This window comes from Mytilus trossulus, chromosome 9 (genome assembly GCF_036588685.1).
Source record: "Mytilus trossulus isolate FHL-02 chromosome 9, PNRI_Mtr1.1.1.hap1, whole genome shotgun sequence".
NCBI classification, from domain to species: domain Eukaryota; kingdom Metazoa; phylum Mollusca; class Bivalvia; order Mytilida; family Mytilidae; genus Mytilus; species Mytilus trossulus.
The window spans coordinates 36,959,982-36,977,646 of NC_086381.1; the positions used below are offsets into that span (position 1 = coordinate 36,959,982).

At 32.3% G+C, this 17,665-nt stretch overlaps 1 protein-coding gene across 1 annotated transcript in view; it reads left to right on the forward strand.

Annotated features, from left to right (window-relative positions):
• The window catches only part of LOC134683858 (uncharacterized), a 20,230-nt gene extending 4,979 nt beyond the window's left edge, over positions 1 to 15,251 (forward strand). Inside the window, exons 2-7 of the mRNA XM_063543163.1 lie at positions 1,598 to 1,704; positions 3,214 to 4,455; positions 5,791 to 5,821; positions 8,160 to 8,446; positions 8,880 to 8,907; positions 14,956 to 15,251. Coding sequence (XP_063399233.1) covers positions 1,598 to 1,704; positions 3,214 to 4,455; positions 5,791 to 5,821; positions 8,160 to 8,446; positions 8,880 to 8,907; positions 14,956 to 15,251 — 1,991 coding nt within the window. The remainder of the gene's footprint in view (positions 1 to 1,597; positions 1,705 to 3,213; positions 4,456 to 5,790; positions 5,822 to 8,159; positions 8,447 to 8,879; positions 8,908 to 14,955) is intronic.
• Positions 15,252 to 17,665: the final 2,414 nt, after the last annotated feature.

Consider the following 17,665-nt stretch of genomic DNA (forward strand, 5'->3'; position numbering starts at 1 on the left):
CTTTATGTCTAAAATTTGTTTTCAATCCAAATTCAGATAATGGTAGGTTGAATATTGTGTCCAAACTTGACACACCTGTTCATAGTTCGATCTATGTGGTCATAACAGGCTGTGCTGGGCGAATATTTTGATAAATGTATTAAAAACTCAGTAAATTACCAAATAGAAACATATGCGCATGCAAGAAAATACGTTTAGTTTATTCTATTCCAAATCACCCGTGAAATCAATCTATTGCAATTTTTAATTGAAAACAACGCTTAAATATGATGTAACATTTGTATTGCTATTTCAACATTTTGAGTATTTTGTTATTATACAATACCTTCTGAATCAATTGGAAGATCAATTATAAAAACTAACAAGTTATCAAGTTATACATGTCATGCCTCGGAAGCACATGAATAGATTAACCTTTGTTAAGAACGTTTAAAACTGAATAAATAAAAACCAAGGATGTATAAGAAACGAAACAGTTGAAGAGCAATATAAGCAAAAACGAATTAAAGGTTGCAATTCCGTAAATACAAGCAATGCAATTCCCCTTAGTGACTCCCTTTGTGGCTCAAATGACCTATTTTACTATGAAGTCTCGTGCAAAATCATATCCCAAAAGGGAAATTTGATATACACTTCTATTTTATTCAAAAGTCAAAATATAGAACTGTGCGGCATATTTTCAACATGTATATGACCTGACTTCTATGAGTTTAAACTGGTACACAACTTCTATACTATCCTACTTCCACTTTTTGACCTCCTAAGAGTTCAATAAATTGAGAATGGAAATGGGGAATGTATCAAAGAGACAACAACCTTACCATAGAAAAAACAACAGCAGAAGGACACCAACAGGTCTTCAATGTAACGAGAAATTCCCGCACCCGGAGGTGTCCTTCAGCTGGCCCCTTAATAAATATATACTAGTTCAGTGATAATGAACGCCATACTAATTTCCAAATTGTACACAAAAAACTTGGGACAGGCGCAAACATGCGGCGGGGTTAAACATGTTTATGAGATCTCAACCCTCCCATAAACATCTAGCCAATGTAGAAAAGTAAACGCATAGCAATACGTACATTTTAAATTCAATACAAGAGAAGTCCGAGTCTGATGTCAGAAGATGTAATCAAAGAAAATAAACAAAATGACAATTATACATAAATAACAACAGACTACTAGCAGTTTACTGATATTCCAGCTCCAGACTTCAATGAAAGCGATTGAAAGATTATGATTTCATCATATGAATATCAGGTACAATCGTTCCCGTTAGGGGTTTAGTATCATACCACCATAACATATATGAGAAGAACATAACCCGTGTCATGCCAACAACTGGTTTTTGAATAAATGTGTTTAAATCCGATGCAAAGACCCTATAAGTGAATCAATTTCAACTCTATGCGCTTTCATGTGATGTCTCTTTCAGAAGAAACACAGAGATCATCCATAAAAACCAATACGTTAACAAGTTAACATATCTATGTATATCATATATCCTCCCAAATGAGACATGGCTTGTGAAACAGATATATTTACTTATTATCATTATTTTCTTTAATTGCTATATATAGCTATGATTTTATTTCAGCAATCCTTACTCATTGGGTCAATTCAATCCTTGCGTATTGTGGAGATAGTGATGACATAATGCCAATAATAGTATTTGCCGCTACGCATAGTGACCATTTTAAAGAGGTTTGTTGCTTTTTTATGCTCAATTTATGGGCATTATGTTTTCTGGTTTATGCATCCGTTCGTCCGTCCATTTTTTCGTCTGTCCTGCTTTCGGTTAAATTTTTCAGGTTAATGTTTTGGTCGAGGTAGTTTTTGATGAAGTTAAAGTTCAATCAGTTTGCATTGAAATTAGTACACATGCTCTCTATGATATGATCTTTCTATTTCTAATGCAAAATGAGAGGTGATACACCATTTTGAACATAGAAAATGATAGTACGGATAGGGAATCCGTTTACTATGGACACATTCTTGCTTTTCTTAAAAAAAAATGAATGCAAGTTGAATTTAATACTAGAAAAATCTTTACGCGTTCAATCTTTAATTTGTCTTTTTCGATAAATGATAAATTCACAATAAGTGAAGACGAAAACAAGTTACCGTAACATTGGCACATTGGAGATTTTCTTATTATATCAAGTAAATATCGGTACAAGTTAGTGTTGAGTATTAGTAATCATGTTTACTCAAATTTGATTATGTTACTACTTTTTTCGATTTTCAAATTTTACACATATATATATTAACTATTGCTAGCACCTCATGTCTTCGTCGGTTTCACTGAGTTCGTGTCGTTCAATTCTTATTTCTCTATGTTAAGTATGCTGTTTGTTGTTTGTCTTTGGCCAATTTTTCGTGCTTATAGGATGCCACATTGATGGACATTATATGTTCTGATCACTGCGTCTGTTCGTCTGTTCGTCTGTCCCACTTCAAGCTAAGTATTTAGGTTAAAGATTTAGTCGAGGTAGTTTTTGATGAGGTAAACTTCGTACACATGACAGACTAGAGATTTCGTCCCATTTGTACAGTCCACCGAACTTATAAAATCATAGTGCGGATAAATAAGTAAATATCGAGATCACAAGTTGTCACCTGAATGTGTTATGTTGGAAAAAAGAAAAAAAAGTTGTCATACAGGGACGTGAAAAAAATGTACAACATGTCGAACATGTCGAACGAGGATTATTAAGCCTTGATTAATGTATAAAACAACGAAAAATATATATAAAGCAACAAACGGCTACAACAGAATTAAAAGCTTCTGACTTGGGGCAGGCATATTTTAAAGATGGTGTCGAGGTTAAACGTAAAACAATTGTGTCTTATGCCTACGGCAACAGAAGCTGAGTCGATATAACATAAACCTTTTCAAAGGTCTAATTTTGTTGTGTCATGTGTAATATTAATGTTTGTCTTTTTGTCTTTTTCAATTTTAGCCATGGCGTTGTCAGTTTGTCTTAGATTTATGAGTTTGACTGTCCCTTTGTTATCTTTCGTCCCTCTTTTTGAGGCAACCAATGTAGAAGACCTCAGTATTATTTTCTCTATTTTAAATCATATGTCCTATTCAGTAACAATCACATATTGAGTGTAGCCCGTACAGTTTTCCTGATATGACATTATTGTTTTTTTCTTAATAACCTAACTTGAAATGCTGTTTTTTAACCGACCTTTGTTATATTTTAGAGAGAACTGAAACAAAAAGCAAAAGAGTATACAGAAGAACTGACGAAAATTTTCAGCGCACATAAACATATCAAACATATTGTTTGTGGTAGAGTATTTTTCATAAATGCTACCAATAAAAACGATCCTGAAATCGAAAATCTTACAGATCATCTGGTTGAAATTGCCTTTCAGCAGCCATCATGGGGAGAAAGGAAGCCCATAGCTTGGGTTCCATTGGAAATGGTTATTTCCGAAATGAAGTCGCGCGATGTCAAACTGATAACCAAAGCAGAGATGAAATCTCTGAACGAATCCCACAATGATTTCATCCTGAATGATATTCAGTTTGAACATTTCCTGAACATTCAACACTCCCTTGGTAAACTTCTCTATTTTGCCTTTCCTGGAATCAATGACTTCATTGTTCTGCAACCGCCAGCTATGGTAAATATTCTTCGGTCATTTGTCACGGATGAATGTTTCTGGCCAAAGAAAAAGAATCTAGCAAAGATCCACAAAGATCTTCATGACAGTGGCTCCATTACCAAAAGTGATCTTTTTCAACTATGGAATCAGATGCCTTTTAATGAGATAATGCCTGACGATGACTTTAAGGAATACATTCTACAGGTTCTTATTCATCTTGATATTCTGATTGAACCCAAACGTCACAAAGAGGGAAAATCCATGTCAAATAGTTACCTTGTGCCTTGTATTGTCAAAGCTTTAGCTCCATCCAACTTTATAGATAAGGAGGTTATTGGAGACAGAACATTATGTTTAGCATATGAAATGACTGATCTGTCTGATCCGTCTGCTTTATCATTCAAGTTAATTGCTTCAGCTTTGGTCATGTGGCCACTAAAAGAAGAAGATGGTCGTCCTTGTCTATATTATCAGTCAGCGTTGATGAATGTTGATGAACGAAATGAACTCCGTATACTGATTGAAGGACAGCGTGTAATGGTGTACCTCACAAATGCAGAATCAATACATTTGATATCACCAGATGTGGCGGCTAGCATTCAAGAGTGTCTAACATTAGCATTGACCAACATTCTCAAGTTTTACCTTCAGAGTTCCGGAAAGTTCACAGTCAACCTAGATGTGTCCTGTTATTTCAAAACAAAAGTTGGATTGATTTGTCATGAAGAGGTTTGCTTAGTTTCGTTGTCGGCAGTTCAACGACACAAAAAATGGACATGCAAGCACGAAGTAAAGCATCATAGGAAATATCCAATGTACTGGATATTTGACAGGGTAAATTGACTTTTTTTTGTCCCTCATTTTTATTCATAGTTGACCACCTGTTTTGATAGATATTCAATCATTTCGAGAAATTACGTGATAAATTATCTATCATAAGCAATCAACCAATTTTCAATCATACTTCTAAAATTCAATATGCGATTTTAATACTTCTATCATCTAAGACATAATTTATTGAAAGAGCTAATTAAACTCGTCTCAGGATGCGGGATTTCCTTGCGGTCTTAAAACACGATTGGTGGTCTTTCTCTGTTTTCTACTTTTTGGTCGTTTTTTGTATATTTGAGATATTTCCTGTTTCTATTCTTAATTATACATACATATACTTGGAGGTTTTCCATTTAACTGTCAAATTGCACGTTTGGTATGGATTGTAAATGTAATGAAGAGTTAAACAACGTTATTACGTTATTGTAGTAAGCAGATCCATTTTTATACCGGTATTTGTTAGTTTTAAATATATCTGACTTCAGCGTACAAGTTTACTCGTATAACTTAAATCGGAATGACCATGTGGTTTTGATGTTTGGTCCTTTAATTATGAATAAGAAACTGTGCGTCAATGTTCTACCTATTCACAAGGACCACTTTGACCTCCATGAACACTTATCGACTATCATCTGTCTTTGAATCATGTTTCTGTAAAAGCAAAGGTATCAGTTGTAATCAATCATGTAATTATGATATTTAGGGCATGTGGTGTTCTTTTCCACCAATCAACATGGTAGCTGTTATCGAAAACCGACCAGAATGGTTAAAATGAAAAGAAATGTTTTAAATTGTCCTCAGATAGCGGAAATTAATGATCTACTTACTTATGTTAAGACCGTTTTGTCTAATCCATTTAATTTGTTTTCTATCCCTAGTATTGAATACCATTTTCGTTTCAGGATGTCAAGTTCAATTTATTTAGGGATGGTCAAATAATCTTATCTCTGATATGATCTGATTCTTAATAACCGTACAAAAAACAACAGACTTTTTCAACAAGAGTTGCAATGCGTTCTGCATAAAGTGCCATCATTTTTGTTCTAGTGTGTATTGCTCAATATTCAGTTTAAGTCCAGAATTTTGTTGTTTTTTTAAAAAAAAAATCAAAACATGCTATTGTCTGTTCGATCTGTTGGTGGTTTTTTTTTTTATTTTCCTTCTCTTGACATACTGAGTAATCTACTTTTTAATGTAATATCGTTGTAAATTTTTTGACTTCCGAATGTAATCCCCTCTTTTAAATCTTTATTCATTATTCACTATAGTGCAAGTTTGTTTAATTAGTACAATACAGCTAACATAACATAACACTTATTTCCTTTCTTTCAATTTCAGAAAAAAGAACGTTGTCCTCTCAGTTGCAGAGGTAAGATTCGCTGCTGCTGAATATAGGTGTTTCATTTCCTTTTTTCAACTGCAAAGGGCATGTTGACCAATTTTCATCCTTTTTTGTCCTTCGTCCGTTAGTTACGGTAGCACCTAACCCTACAGTGAGATAACTCTGTAAAATCACTTAAACGTTTTAATGACATTGTGTTGTTAAGGGAATATCAAGCTTCTCAATGATCAAAATTAGTTATTGTCAAACAGCTATATAACCAGTGTAATTTTTCTGATAAAATGATTGGTTCAAATTTTTTGAAAGGTTTATATTTTTGTCAAAGGGTCAAAGTAAATACTTTGCCAAAATTTTATGAAAATTAAACGAGCCAAATTAATTTTATTGAAAGTGTTGGGTACCACCTTAATATGTCATTAACCTTTACACATTCTATTACCTTCGAAAACATAAGGTCAATTTACAAAATCAATCATCCTTCTGTGTATAACATTTCATATTGTTTTCCGTGATGATCAGATAAATTGCTACCATTATTTAACCGAAATCGTCGTGATCATATGCAGGTTATTGTCTAATGTTTTGAAATCGGTTGACAGAGAAATTGTGTTTTTTATTAAGAGCTTAAAACCTAAAGATTAACTATAAGCTGTATAAACCAATATTATCAGAACGACTATCCTCAAAAAGTTTTTGTTCAGTATAGACGTGTGTTTTGTCAATTTTGATGTGTTTTTGCAGTATTTTCAAAAACAAATATGACAGGGAAAAATATATTTACAGAAATATTCAGCTTTACAAGAATAAATTAGGAACATTGGAAATATTAACTTTGGTTAATGAGGTTATGCTCTTTATAAATGATTTTTTTTTTATTTGTTGAATTCCAAAATGGCAGGTGGAAGGATTCAAACCGATTTTTGGGTTAGATTAAACATTTGATATAAACCTTTTTGCTATTTAGCTCTTATTACATTGTTTCGTCGAATCAAAACGTTTGAATTTCTCCTCACGTGCATAATTTTCCATGTACTAAAAAACTATCATAGATACCAAGATTGAAATTTTGTATTCGGGCCAGACGCGCGTTTTGTCTACAAAATATATAAAAGGATGATGATGGCTACAAATTTGATTAAAAACTTGAATTATTCTTACGACGTCAGCCTATTTATTTTACCGTGGTTTCGGTTTTTTTCTAGAATCAACGCTTCCAAAATTATATCAATGGATATAAATGTTTCCTCAGTGTGGTTAAATTCATTAATTCATATCTTTTATATTTCTGTTCAGTGATGGAATTAATGTGAGAAGTTACCTAAACGCTTCCAATTTTTCCAAAACTTAACAACAACAACAAAATTTAACCATACAATATGTACAATAATAATTATTACAATTCTATGTGAACATAATCTGCTTCGATCGGACAAGGGATAGTTGATAACCAAATATTGTTTGGTTATCAACTATCCCTTGTCCGATCGAAGCAGATTATGTTCACATAGAATTGTATATAAGTACGTGTACAGTTGTTCTACACTTCAACGTATGGTTCGCTTGGTATGGGTTCTTTATTAGGCAAAATGAAATCATGACGTCAACTTTTTTCCCTCGGAGTTCAGTATTTTTAAGATTTTACTTTTTTTTCATGCTTTTATTCTCCTTGAAATGGATGCATGTGGCATGTTTTTTCTTTGCCCATCTCAGAAGTCGACTTTTTGTGAACATCTTATGTGATAATTGTAATGGAGACTCCATCTATTGATTAATATGAACATTTTGCGAGTACAGAAATTTATAAAATATTGATTAAAATGTTATTGCTATGCTGAGTGACGTGCATGATGATAAATGATGGACATGCAAGTTGTTTAGTTTATCGAGAAAAATCTATACGATTTTCGTTATTTTTTGTTGTTGCGTAAATGAAGCAGCTTCGGTACTTTGAACTTGGATACTGTGGTGTTTTTTGTAAAAACGACAAAGAACCGGAGGGGGCTAACACGGATTTTTCCCGAAACTAGCCAGGAGTGATGGAAAGAAATTCAAACACATTGTAGTGGACTAATGTGGGTTAAACTTTGGACTCACACGTTTTTTTTTTCGTTGGGTGGGGAAATCCCTGAGTGGTTGAATTATTATTATCAAGAAATAATGGGGTAACAATGTCGGATAATTAACAATCCCTGGTCCAATCGGATCATATTCCATAAATACATATAACGATCAAACGTGCATAACGACATTCGCATTTTGAACGCGTCTTCTTAATTTAAGATATAAATCGTTATCAGGATTGTGAGACATCTTCTGACTTATAAATACACTGCATTTGCATGGTTTCAACTATACTATATTTTAGGTCTTGAGAGAGATGCCCTTAAATTATCTCCAAATGACCAACATTTAGTTCGATTAGCGAAGCAAATAGAAGTTAGCGTGTTTGGTCAATTTCTTATTTACCTTGGACTGACAACTGCAGAATGGGAAGGAATTATATATCAATATGACAGAAATGGAGAACTCGGCAAGAAGCTCATGGCCTTATATGAGTGGAAAAAGAAGAGAGAATCGAATCTGCAACTAGTTAGATTGAAGGATGTATCTAAAGCTTTAAAAAAAGTTGACAGGCAACATTATCTTTGCCAGGTTAGTTATATTTTCTAATATAATAGTCATTTAATGCACATTCTCAATTTTCAAAATCAATATCGCGATGCAAATAAACATTATAAGAGAAAATTTGTCATTTCGTTTAATAGTATATGAACAAAGTAAAGAGGACTTCCAAAATAATATGAAAACTGTAGATACTTAGAAGGGCCGTAAAATAAGGGGTAATAACTTTTAGGTATTTCTACAATTGTCCTTTGTTAATTCTATTATTGTGTTGTTCGGAATGTAATCTTGTTCACTGAAATTTCTTGAGTTATATTTTTTCCTTTAATTTCAAGATCCAAGTAATTCACTTTAAGCGAGATTTCAAATCGTTGCCATTTATATATGTAGTTATATCTGGTACTTTACAACAGCTATAAATTATAACGCAAATTGTATATTTGGTTAATGATTTCTTTTTAAGATTCTGAGAGAAGATACCTGTCTTATGGGTAAGTTTTGTAGACCAGCTTATATTTTATGGAAGTAAACATTTTGTTAAATGATCGCGTGGCTTTATCCAAATCCACTGAATGTTAAAGTCTAAATATTTTGTTCGGTTGAATTTTATATTCGATACGTTTCTTTTGTTTGGAACTAAATAATTATTTCTTTTTCATTTGTAATCCTCATTGAAGTCTTATATAAAACATTAAAGCTTATGATACAACGGAAAAAGAGTCTAATTGAGCAATTTTGTTTGGCAATGAAACATGGGTCGTTTGTATTTACGCTTTTGTCATATGGAAAATTGACACCAGAGACATTTTTTTTTCAAAAACTAAAAGTTACCTCCCTTTTTTGTATGAAAATTTGAACCCCAATTGAAAATTGAAACCTCCCAGTTTTTTTATTCAAAAAACTAATTGAAATATTACATGATAATATATGTTGTTATAAAATTCCGTTATAAATTCAAATTCTGACATCTGGTTTGGGGCAATTTTCCATGATTCAGCTTTCAAAATAATTTCTAAGATGTTTAATCATACCAAACACTTTAAAATAATTGATACTGTATACCATACATATATTAACTATGACAGTTTGAAAATATGATGCCTATATGCAAGAAGTTCAGTTATCCATTGCATGGGGTTCAATTTTCCTTGACTGAGTCAAAATGTTTATAGTCCTTTTTGTCGAGCCTTCGACTTTTGTCGAAAAAGCGAGACTATGCGATCCTACATTCCGTCGTCGTCGGTGTCGTCGGTGTCGTCGTCGTCGGCGGCGGCGTCCAAAAATATTCACTCTGTGGTTAAAGTTTTTGAAATTTTAATAACTTTCTTAAACTGTACTGGATTACTACCAAATATGGACAGAAGCTTGTTTATGATCATAAGATAGTATGCAGAAGTAAATTTTGTAATAATAAAATTCCATTTTTTCCCGTATTTTACTTATAAATGGACTTAGTTTTTCTGACTGAAACATTATATTAACTCTGTGGTTAAAGTTTTTTTTAAATTTTAATAACTTTCTTAAACTGTACTGGATTACTACCAAACATGGACAGAAGCTTATTTATGATTATAAGACAGTATGCAGAAGTATTTTTTGTTGAAATAAAATTACATCTTTTCCGTATTTTACTTATAAATGGACTTAGTTTTTCTGACTGAAACATTATATTCAATCACTCTTAGGTTAAAGTTTTTGAAATTTTAATAACTTTCTTAAACTTTACTGGATTACTACCAAACATGGACAGAAGCTTATTTATGATTATAAGACAGTATGCAGAAGTAATTTTTGTTGAAATAAAATTACATTTTTTCCGTATTCTCTTTTAAATGGAATTAGATTATTTTTTTGGCCAGGAAACAACACATTCACTCTGTGGTTAAATTTTCAAAAAACTAATAACTTTTTGATACTATTTTTAATTTGTACCAAACTTACACAGAAGCTTGTTTATGACCAAAAGCTAGTATCTAGAAGGAAAGGAGTAGGTCTGGTAAGACCCCTTTTTGGCCACAAAATATAACAGTTTTACAAAAATGTTAAAATGTAAACTTTTAGTTATTTATTGGACAGTTGAATGCTTCTGCTACATGAATATGGGCTGTTTTTTTACAATATAATGCACATATATCGGGTTTTAGCACCATTAAGTCATGCTAAATTACTGAAATCTTCAAAATTCTATCATTTTAGTTAAATTTTAGACGGTTTTCGTGTAAATCGAAAGTGGCCGCATTCGTGTTCATCCTTAATATTGAAATGTAAGTTGTATTTTATGATAATACATAACATATCTAAAGGTTGTGGATGAACACGGATACGGCCACTTTTATTTTTGACAAAAACCATCTGAAAAGTGGCGTTTTTTGGCATATTTGAGAGATTTTTTGTATTTGAGCTTGAATCGGATCGTTTTTAATGACTAAATCAGTTAAAATCTTTCACATAAACTAATTGAATCAAGTGAAATAGACACTTAAGTGTTTAAAAAGGGGTCAAAATCTTTCATCAGATGAAACTGAAATTTGAGTCAAAATGTGTCCTTACCGGACCTACTCCTTTTGTTAATATTTAGTACCTGTGTATTTGTATTTTACTTATAAATGGACTTAGTTTTTCTTTCAGTTAACATTACATACCATTTGCAGTTAATGTTTTTAAAACATTTATTAGATTCATAAACTATCCTGGATTTTTACAAAACTTGGACAGAAGCTCCTTACAATCAAAAGATAGTATTAAGAGGAATATTTTTATTGATTTTTTTCCTCATTCTTGTTGAGCCTGCGATTTTCAGCAAAAGTAGGCCAGACACTGGGTACCGCGGAACCCTTACAAATTTTTTCATGTTGTTCTTGTTCCAAGTATCAATGCATGCATTATTACTATATCACATAGCGAAAGTAGCTATGACAATTTGACAATTTTCAGTGAATAAATTTTCAATAAATTTTCTGCTCATTCCTACCAAGAACAAATAAATACATTATTTATATATAACAAAGCTAAAACAGCTATGACAATTTGAAAATCTGGTGGTTCAGTTTTCCATGGTATATGCATTAATCATCCATGGCTTAATTAAAACGTTCAGCAATACTATCTGACATGATTCATTTCTTTCAAGTAGTTATTGGGGAATTATTACTATATAAAATAGCTATGACAATTTGAAAATCCGAGGTATTTAATTGGGGGAGGGGTCAGTTTGATATGGTAGGGGTTAAACTTTCCATTACTGAGTAAAATCATTTACATATTTTTTTGTAACATGTTTTGTTCCTTTCAATTACTTATAATAATGCATTATAAATATACATCTTAGCTGGAATAGTTCAGTTTACCATGCATGGTAGGGTTAAGATTAGGTTCAGTTTTCAATGGTATTGGTTTCGATTTACTATTGCTGGATAAACATTTTCAAAAATCCTTTCATATTTGTTATTGAATGCATTATAATTTAAAGCGAAGGTGGAATAGCTATGTCTATTTGAAAATTTAAGATTTATTAGTGGGAGCGGTTGGGGGCGGGTGCTGCTATAGGCAAATAAACTTTTTTTTTAACATAAATAATTCTAGCATGTATTACTTTTCTATCAATGCATAATAATTATATAGCTTAGCTGGAATAACTATGCCAATTTGAAAAATCTGAGGTCTTAAGGGGTTCAGTTTCAATTGTGGATGGAGAGGGGGCTGCCATAGGCAAATAAACTTGTTTTGACATAAATAATTCTAGCATGTACTATTCTTCTATATATTTATCAATGCATAATAATTATATAGCTTAGCTGGAATAACCATGACAATTTGAAAATCTGAAGTCTAAAGGGGGTTCAGTTTCGATTGTGGGGGTTACATTTTCCAAGGATGAGTCTTTTTGTTCTTTTTTCTATCAATTACTTATTGATACATTATTACTAGATAACATAGTTGGAATAGCTATGATAATTTTTGAATTAGAAGACTTTATGGTGGTTCAGTTGTCCGTGACAGGGGTAAGAACTTTAACAAATATTTATAAGCCTGTCAAATAAGTACTTATCAATGCATTTTTAATTTATAACAAATTAAAGCTGGAATAGTTATGTCAACATGAAATGGTCTAAAGTGGAAAAAGGGGGGGGGGGCAATTTTCCATGGCTGAGTAAAATAAAGTAAATACAATGTAATTGTATATGAATATTTTCTTAAATGTTTTATTCCTACTTAGTACTTATTGATATATAATTAGTATATTACTTTGGTGAAATAACTATGTCAAATTAAAAATGTGATGTAGAGAGGTAATTACTAATGCATTGTTACTATATAACATAGAAAATATTTTAAAAAAAATTATAGAAATGTTAAAAATGGAAAATTGGACATCCTACAATTGAAATCTTACTGCCCTCGACCCTTATTACCCTCAGATTTTTGAATTGTCATAGCTATTTAAGCTCGGTTACATAGTAATAATACATTAATAAGTATTTGGTAAAAAAAAAAAGCAACAGTAGTATGTCATAAATTAAACATGTTAGAAATGATTCTTAAAATCTTTACTCAGCAATGGAAAATTTAATCCCACTCATGAACAACTGAACCCTTCTCTATAGACCTCAGATTCAAAATTTGGTGACTTGTTTGAAAGCAATTATCCCATCGAAATTGTGATAAAGGATAAAACAGACACAGTGTGTCTCATATCTTGGCTTACATCTAGAAATTAACAATGAGGGTCGTTTGAAAACAAAGATTTACGACAAAAGAGGTGATTTCAGCTTTTAAATTATGAATTTTCCATTTTTATGTAGCAACATTACAGCAGCAACTGCATACGAAGTATATATCTCCCAATTGAAACGATATTCCCGGGATTTTATTTTTTACCATTATTTCCTTGATAGAGGGTAGCTGCTCACATGGAAGTTATTAAACCAAGAGTTCCAAATGGTGAAGTTGAAATCATCACTTTGTATATTTAACGAACGCCCCAATGAGTTGGTTGACGGTAATGGAATATCTATCTCACAGATGATAGCGTAAAAGTTCCATGTGTCTTAACTACAATCCTGTTCCCTTTTCACGAATGTGTCTTACGGAATTAGACTTATTACTGGGTTTGTACTGACATGGGCAAAATAATGTCTGCCACATGTGGAGCAGGATCTGCTCATCTTTCCGGGTACCCATGTTTTGATGGGGTTCGTGTTGTTTAGTCCTTATTAAGCTTTGTTGTGCTTTGTGTACTTTTCTGTTTTTCTGTTTCTTTGTAAGCCATGGAAATCGAAACTCCCTCCGGTATATTTCGCCCCTACTACCAACTTTCCGTAGCTATTCCAGCTATTGTATACTGTCACGGTGTTACTACAATAAAACATATTATAAACCGTTCTGTACTCGGTCGCGGAAATTTCAAACCCTCCTTTCTAACTTCTGGCTTTAGCTGGTTTCTGTTATGTAATGATTATGCATTAATAAGTACTTGGTAGAAATTAAGCAGGTTAGAATATATTTTATTATTTTTACTAAGCCATGACCGAAAATTGAACCCCCTTCAATGCAAAAGTGAACTCCACTCATAGACCTCAGATTTTCAAATTGCCTTAGCTATATGTCAGCGTTGTTATGCATGTGTAGTAGTAATGCATTAGTAAGTATCCTCGATACTTGGCAGGAATAAAATGGAAAATTGAAACTATTTCAATAGACCTTACATTTTTATGGTATCATGTCTATACCAGCTTAATTATATAGTAAAACATTGCATTTATAATTGTTTTACATTGCCATATTGGGGCCTTTTATAGCTGACTATGCGATATGGGCTTTGCAAATTGTTGATGGCCGTACGGTGACCTATAGTTGTTAATGTCTGTGTCATTTTGGTCTCGTGTGGACAGTTGTCTCATTGGCAATCATACCACATCTTCTTTTTTTTTTTATATAATTACCAGAAGTATTACAAAATTTTTGAAAATATTTTGATTGTTTTCCCCTCAGCCATGGAAAATTGAAACCCTCTCTATATACCTCAGATTTTTAAATTGTCGGAGCTATTCAGGCAATGGAATAAAATTCTAATACAGACCGGTTGTAATGTGATTGTATGATGAGATCATGAATATAAACAGCTGATATACTAGCAATAAAAATGCACGAAAAGTCCAAAGGATAGTCGTTGCCGTAGTCATTATATAAATGAAAAATCGCCCGAGAGGGTAAAATATATGAAAATAAAATGCAGCCAAAGCGAAGCCTAAGTTTCAGTTTTTTTCGATGGGTTACTGTACTATCTTTCATGTATTTATTATTGTTATTAGAATCAGGAAAAATCTATTATGAGCATTACCGAAGGCATTTATGTATTCGAGTAATTCATGTAAAATTATTGTACAATATCTTAAATGATCTATATATTATATAACATTAATAAAAATACTATTGCCTCGATGCTATTTTAAAACTTGTACTAACTTAATATTTTAACATATTTGCAAGCGACACGGTACTTTCTATATTTCGTCAATTCATTTTTACTGGCATTTCAGACATTGCAGACAGTCGGTTACAAGAGGTGCCTGCTGATGAAGTTCTAAACAGACTGCCGAAACACATAGGAAACTGTGTCATACAGCTTGGTATTGAATTAGGACTCAGTTTCAATAGTATCGAGGAAACCATGCATAACCACTTTAAGGACATGTATAGTCAGATATATGACATTTTGAGGAAATGGAAGCAATCCAGCAAAATAAAACCAACCATATATAAATTGATGCTTGCTCTCCAATGTACAGATTCTGGCGGACTTACATTTTTAAGAGACGAATATTTGCATCCTTAAACAGTCTTTATCGGAGAGCAATAACTCTGCTGGAACAAGAGGTTGATAGTGTCAAATGTCGGATTATATATAGTGAGATTTTTGTTTTCAATTAGAAACATATTCATTTTCAATTTGAAGAAAACCACTTCACCAGTTAAATATTGTTTCTAAAAAGTATGGTGTCAATTGATGTACATAACACTGTTTTTCAACATCATTTTCATTAGATACGTTCAGGACAAATCCGTGTATGATTATACTATATTGAAGTCTCTACAGATCAAAATCGTCTTATTTTCAAATTTGAACAGATCTGACCTTAGGATCAGAATTTACAAGCATCATTTATTTTTGAGTTATGAACACTGTCTGCGGTGCGGCACCAATTTGGTGATGGAAATGAAAACTTTTGATACCAAATAAAAATGAAGCACTTTAATGTTCATGAACAACCGTTTGCTCAATAGTGTGTGAGTCCAAACGCATTATACATTCAAGATAGATTATCTACTTAACATAACAGCCAAAATAATCAAAGGTCTACTTTGCCCTAAAAAAGTATATGACTATAAACGCACCAAATAAGTTATTGGTAATTTTTACTATACAATGGCAATGTATACACATCTGTAGCTGGAATGGTGGTCAAAACTTGATTTGTAGTGATTGTAACTAGATAACGCTGAACGTCTCTGCCTCATTCCTGATTATATTCCTGCGTTTGGTATAACTTTTTTACGTTTTGTCTACCTGCTTATTCAAACCTGTTCATGTTTTGGTTATTGTGTGAATTTAATGTGCATGTACTTCAATTATTTGATCGATTTATTACTAATGCGCTTTCATGATGCCATTGACGAGTGCTTTTTTGATTTTTTGTATTGTTTTTTGTTAGATGTATACTTAAGTACGTGATGCCAGGTAAACTCAATTTGCGATATCATAACTACCAATTGACGTCCGCAAAACTTCCAATACTATACAGTTATCTGTATCAAGATGAAAAATGAAAAATCAAATGATTCAATTTAAATCATATTTTTGGTGTAAAGTTTTCATTAAACGAAATTTACCTAAAACGATGTAATCTTCTTTTGAATCTATATTAGGTTTTTGTCCACCTACGCGTCGCCAGGTAAACTCAATTTGAAACTACCGATTGACGTCCGCAAAACTTCATATACAATACAAGACAGTTTGTAACCCGGATTTGTTTTCTCTCATTGACAATCTCTTATCATCAACACTGTACGAACTTGCAAATCTCCTAAATTTCAAAGTTTTCAGGCGATATCAAAAGCTGATACTTCATTGAATAAGTCAATATACATACCTTTAATGCCTTTTCCAATATCTATTTTAAATCATTTTTATGTCCCACCTACGATAGTAGAGGGGCGTTATGTTTTCTGGTCTGTGTGTCCGCCCGTCAGTTCGTTTGTGCGTCCAGTCGTCCCGCTTCAGGTTAAAGTTTTTGGTCAAAGTAGTTTTTGATTAAGTGGAAGCCCGATTAGCTTTAAACTTAGTACACATGTTCCCCATGATATGATCTTTATAATTTTAATGCCAAATTAATGTTTTTATCGCAATTTCACGGTCCACTGAACAAGAAACTGATAGTGCGAAGTTAAGGTTTAAGTTTTTTTTCAAAGTTGTTTTATATGAAGTTGAAGTCCAATCAACTTAAAACTTAGTACACATGTTCCCTATGATATGATTTTTCTAATTTAAATGCCAAATTAAAGTTTTGATCTCAATTTCACGGTCCACTGAACATGGAAATTGATAGTGCGAGTGGGGCATCCGTGTACTATGGACACATTCTTGTTGTTTTATGATTTTGAAAAGCAGTATACTACTGCTGCCTTTATTTATAACGCAATTACCTTTGTTTACTGTTAGTTAGTTTTTTTGTTGTGTGTATTTGTGTTTGTAGTCGAGTGAAATAGCTTTTTAAACGCTCATGTTTAATTGTATATGTATGCTGACTGTGACTATAAGAGGTAGGTCAAACTCTCTCTGTATTTGTTTACTCCTTTTACAAGCGGTAAATTGAACAGATAAACAGACGTAACAGGAGTAAACACGATATTGTTTTTAATATATTTTATAACAATTAAAAGAAAAGTGTTTATTTGTTTAGTTTATAGAATTTTTGCATTGAAAAACAATAAAATTATTTCTATTTCAAACGGAATTGTCTGGATATTTGAGTAATTGAATAGTCCAATTTTGTTGAAGGTGGTGTAAATATAATATTGATATATATAACCGGTTATCTATATTAATCCGACTGTAAATACGATTTTTCTCGGGAAAAGTTGGACTATTTTCATCATATGTGAAAAGCCGATGATTTAGAAATGAATTTTTAAATCTCGTTTTTACGTTTTTCATTGATGTGTGAACGGACTGATCTAACATTCAAGTAT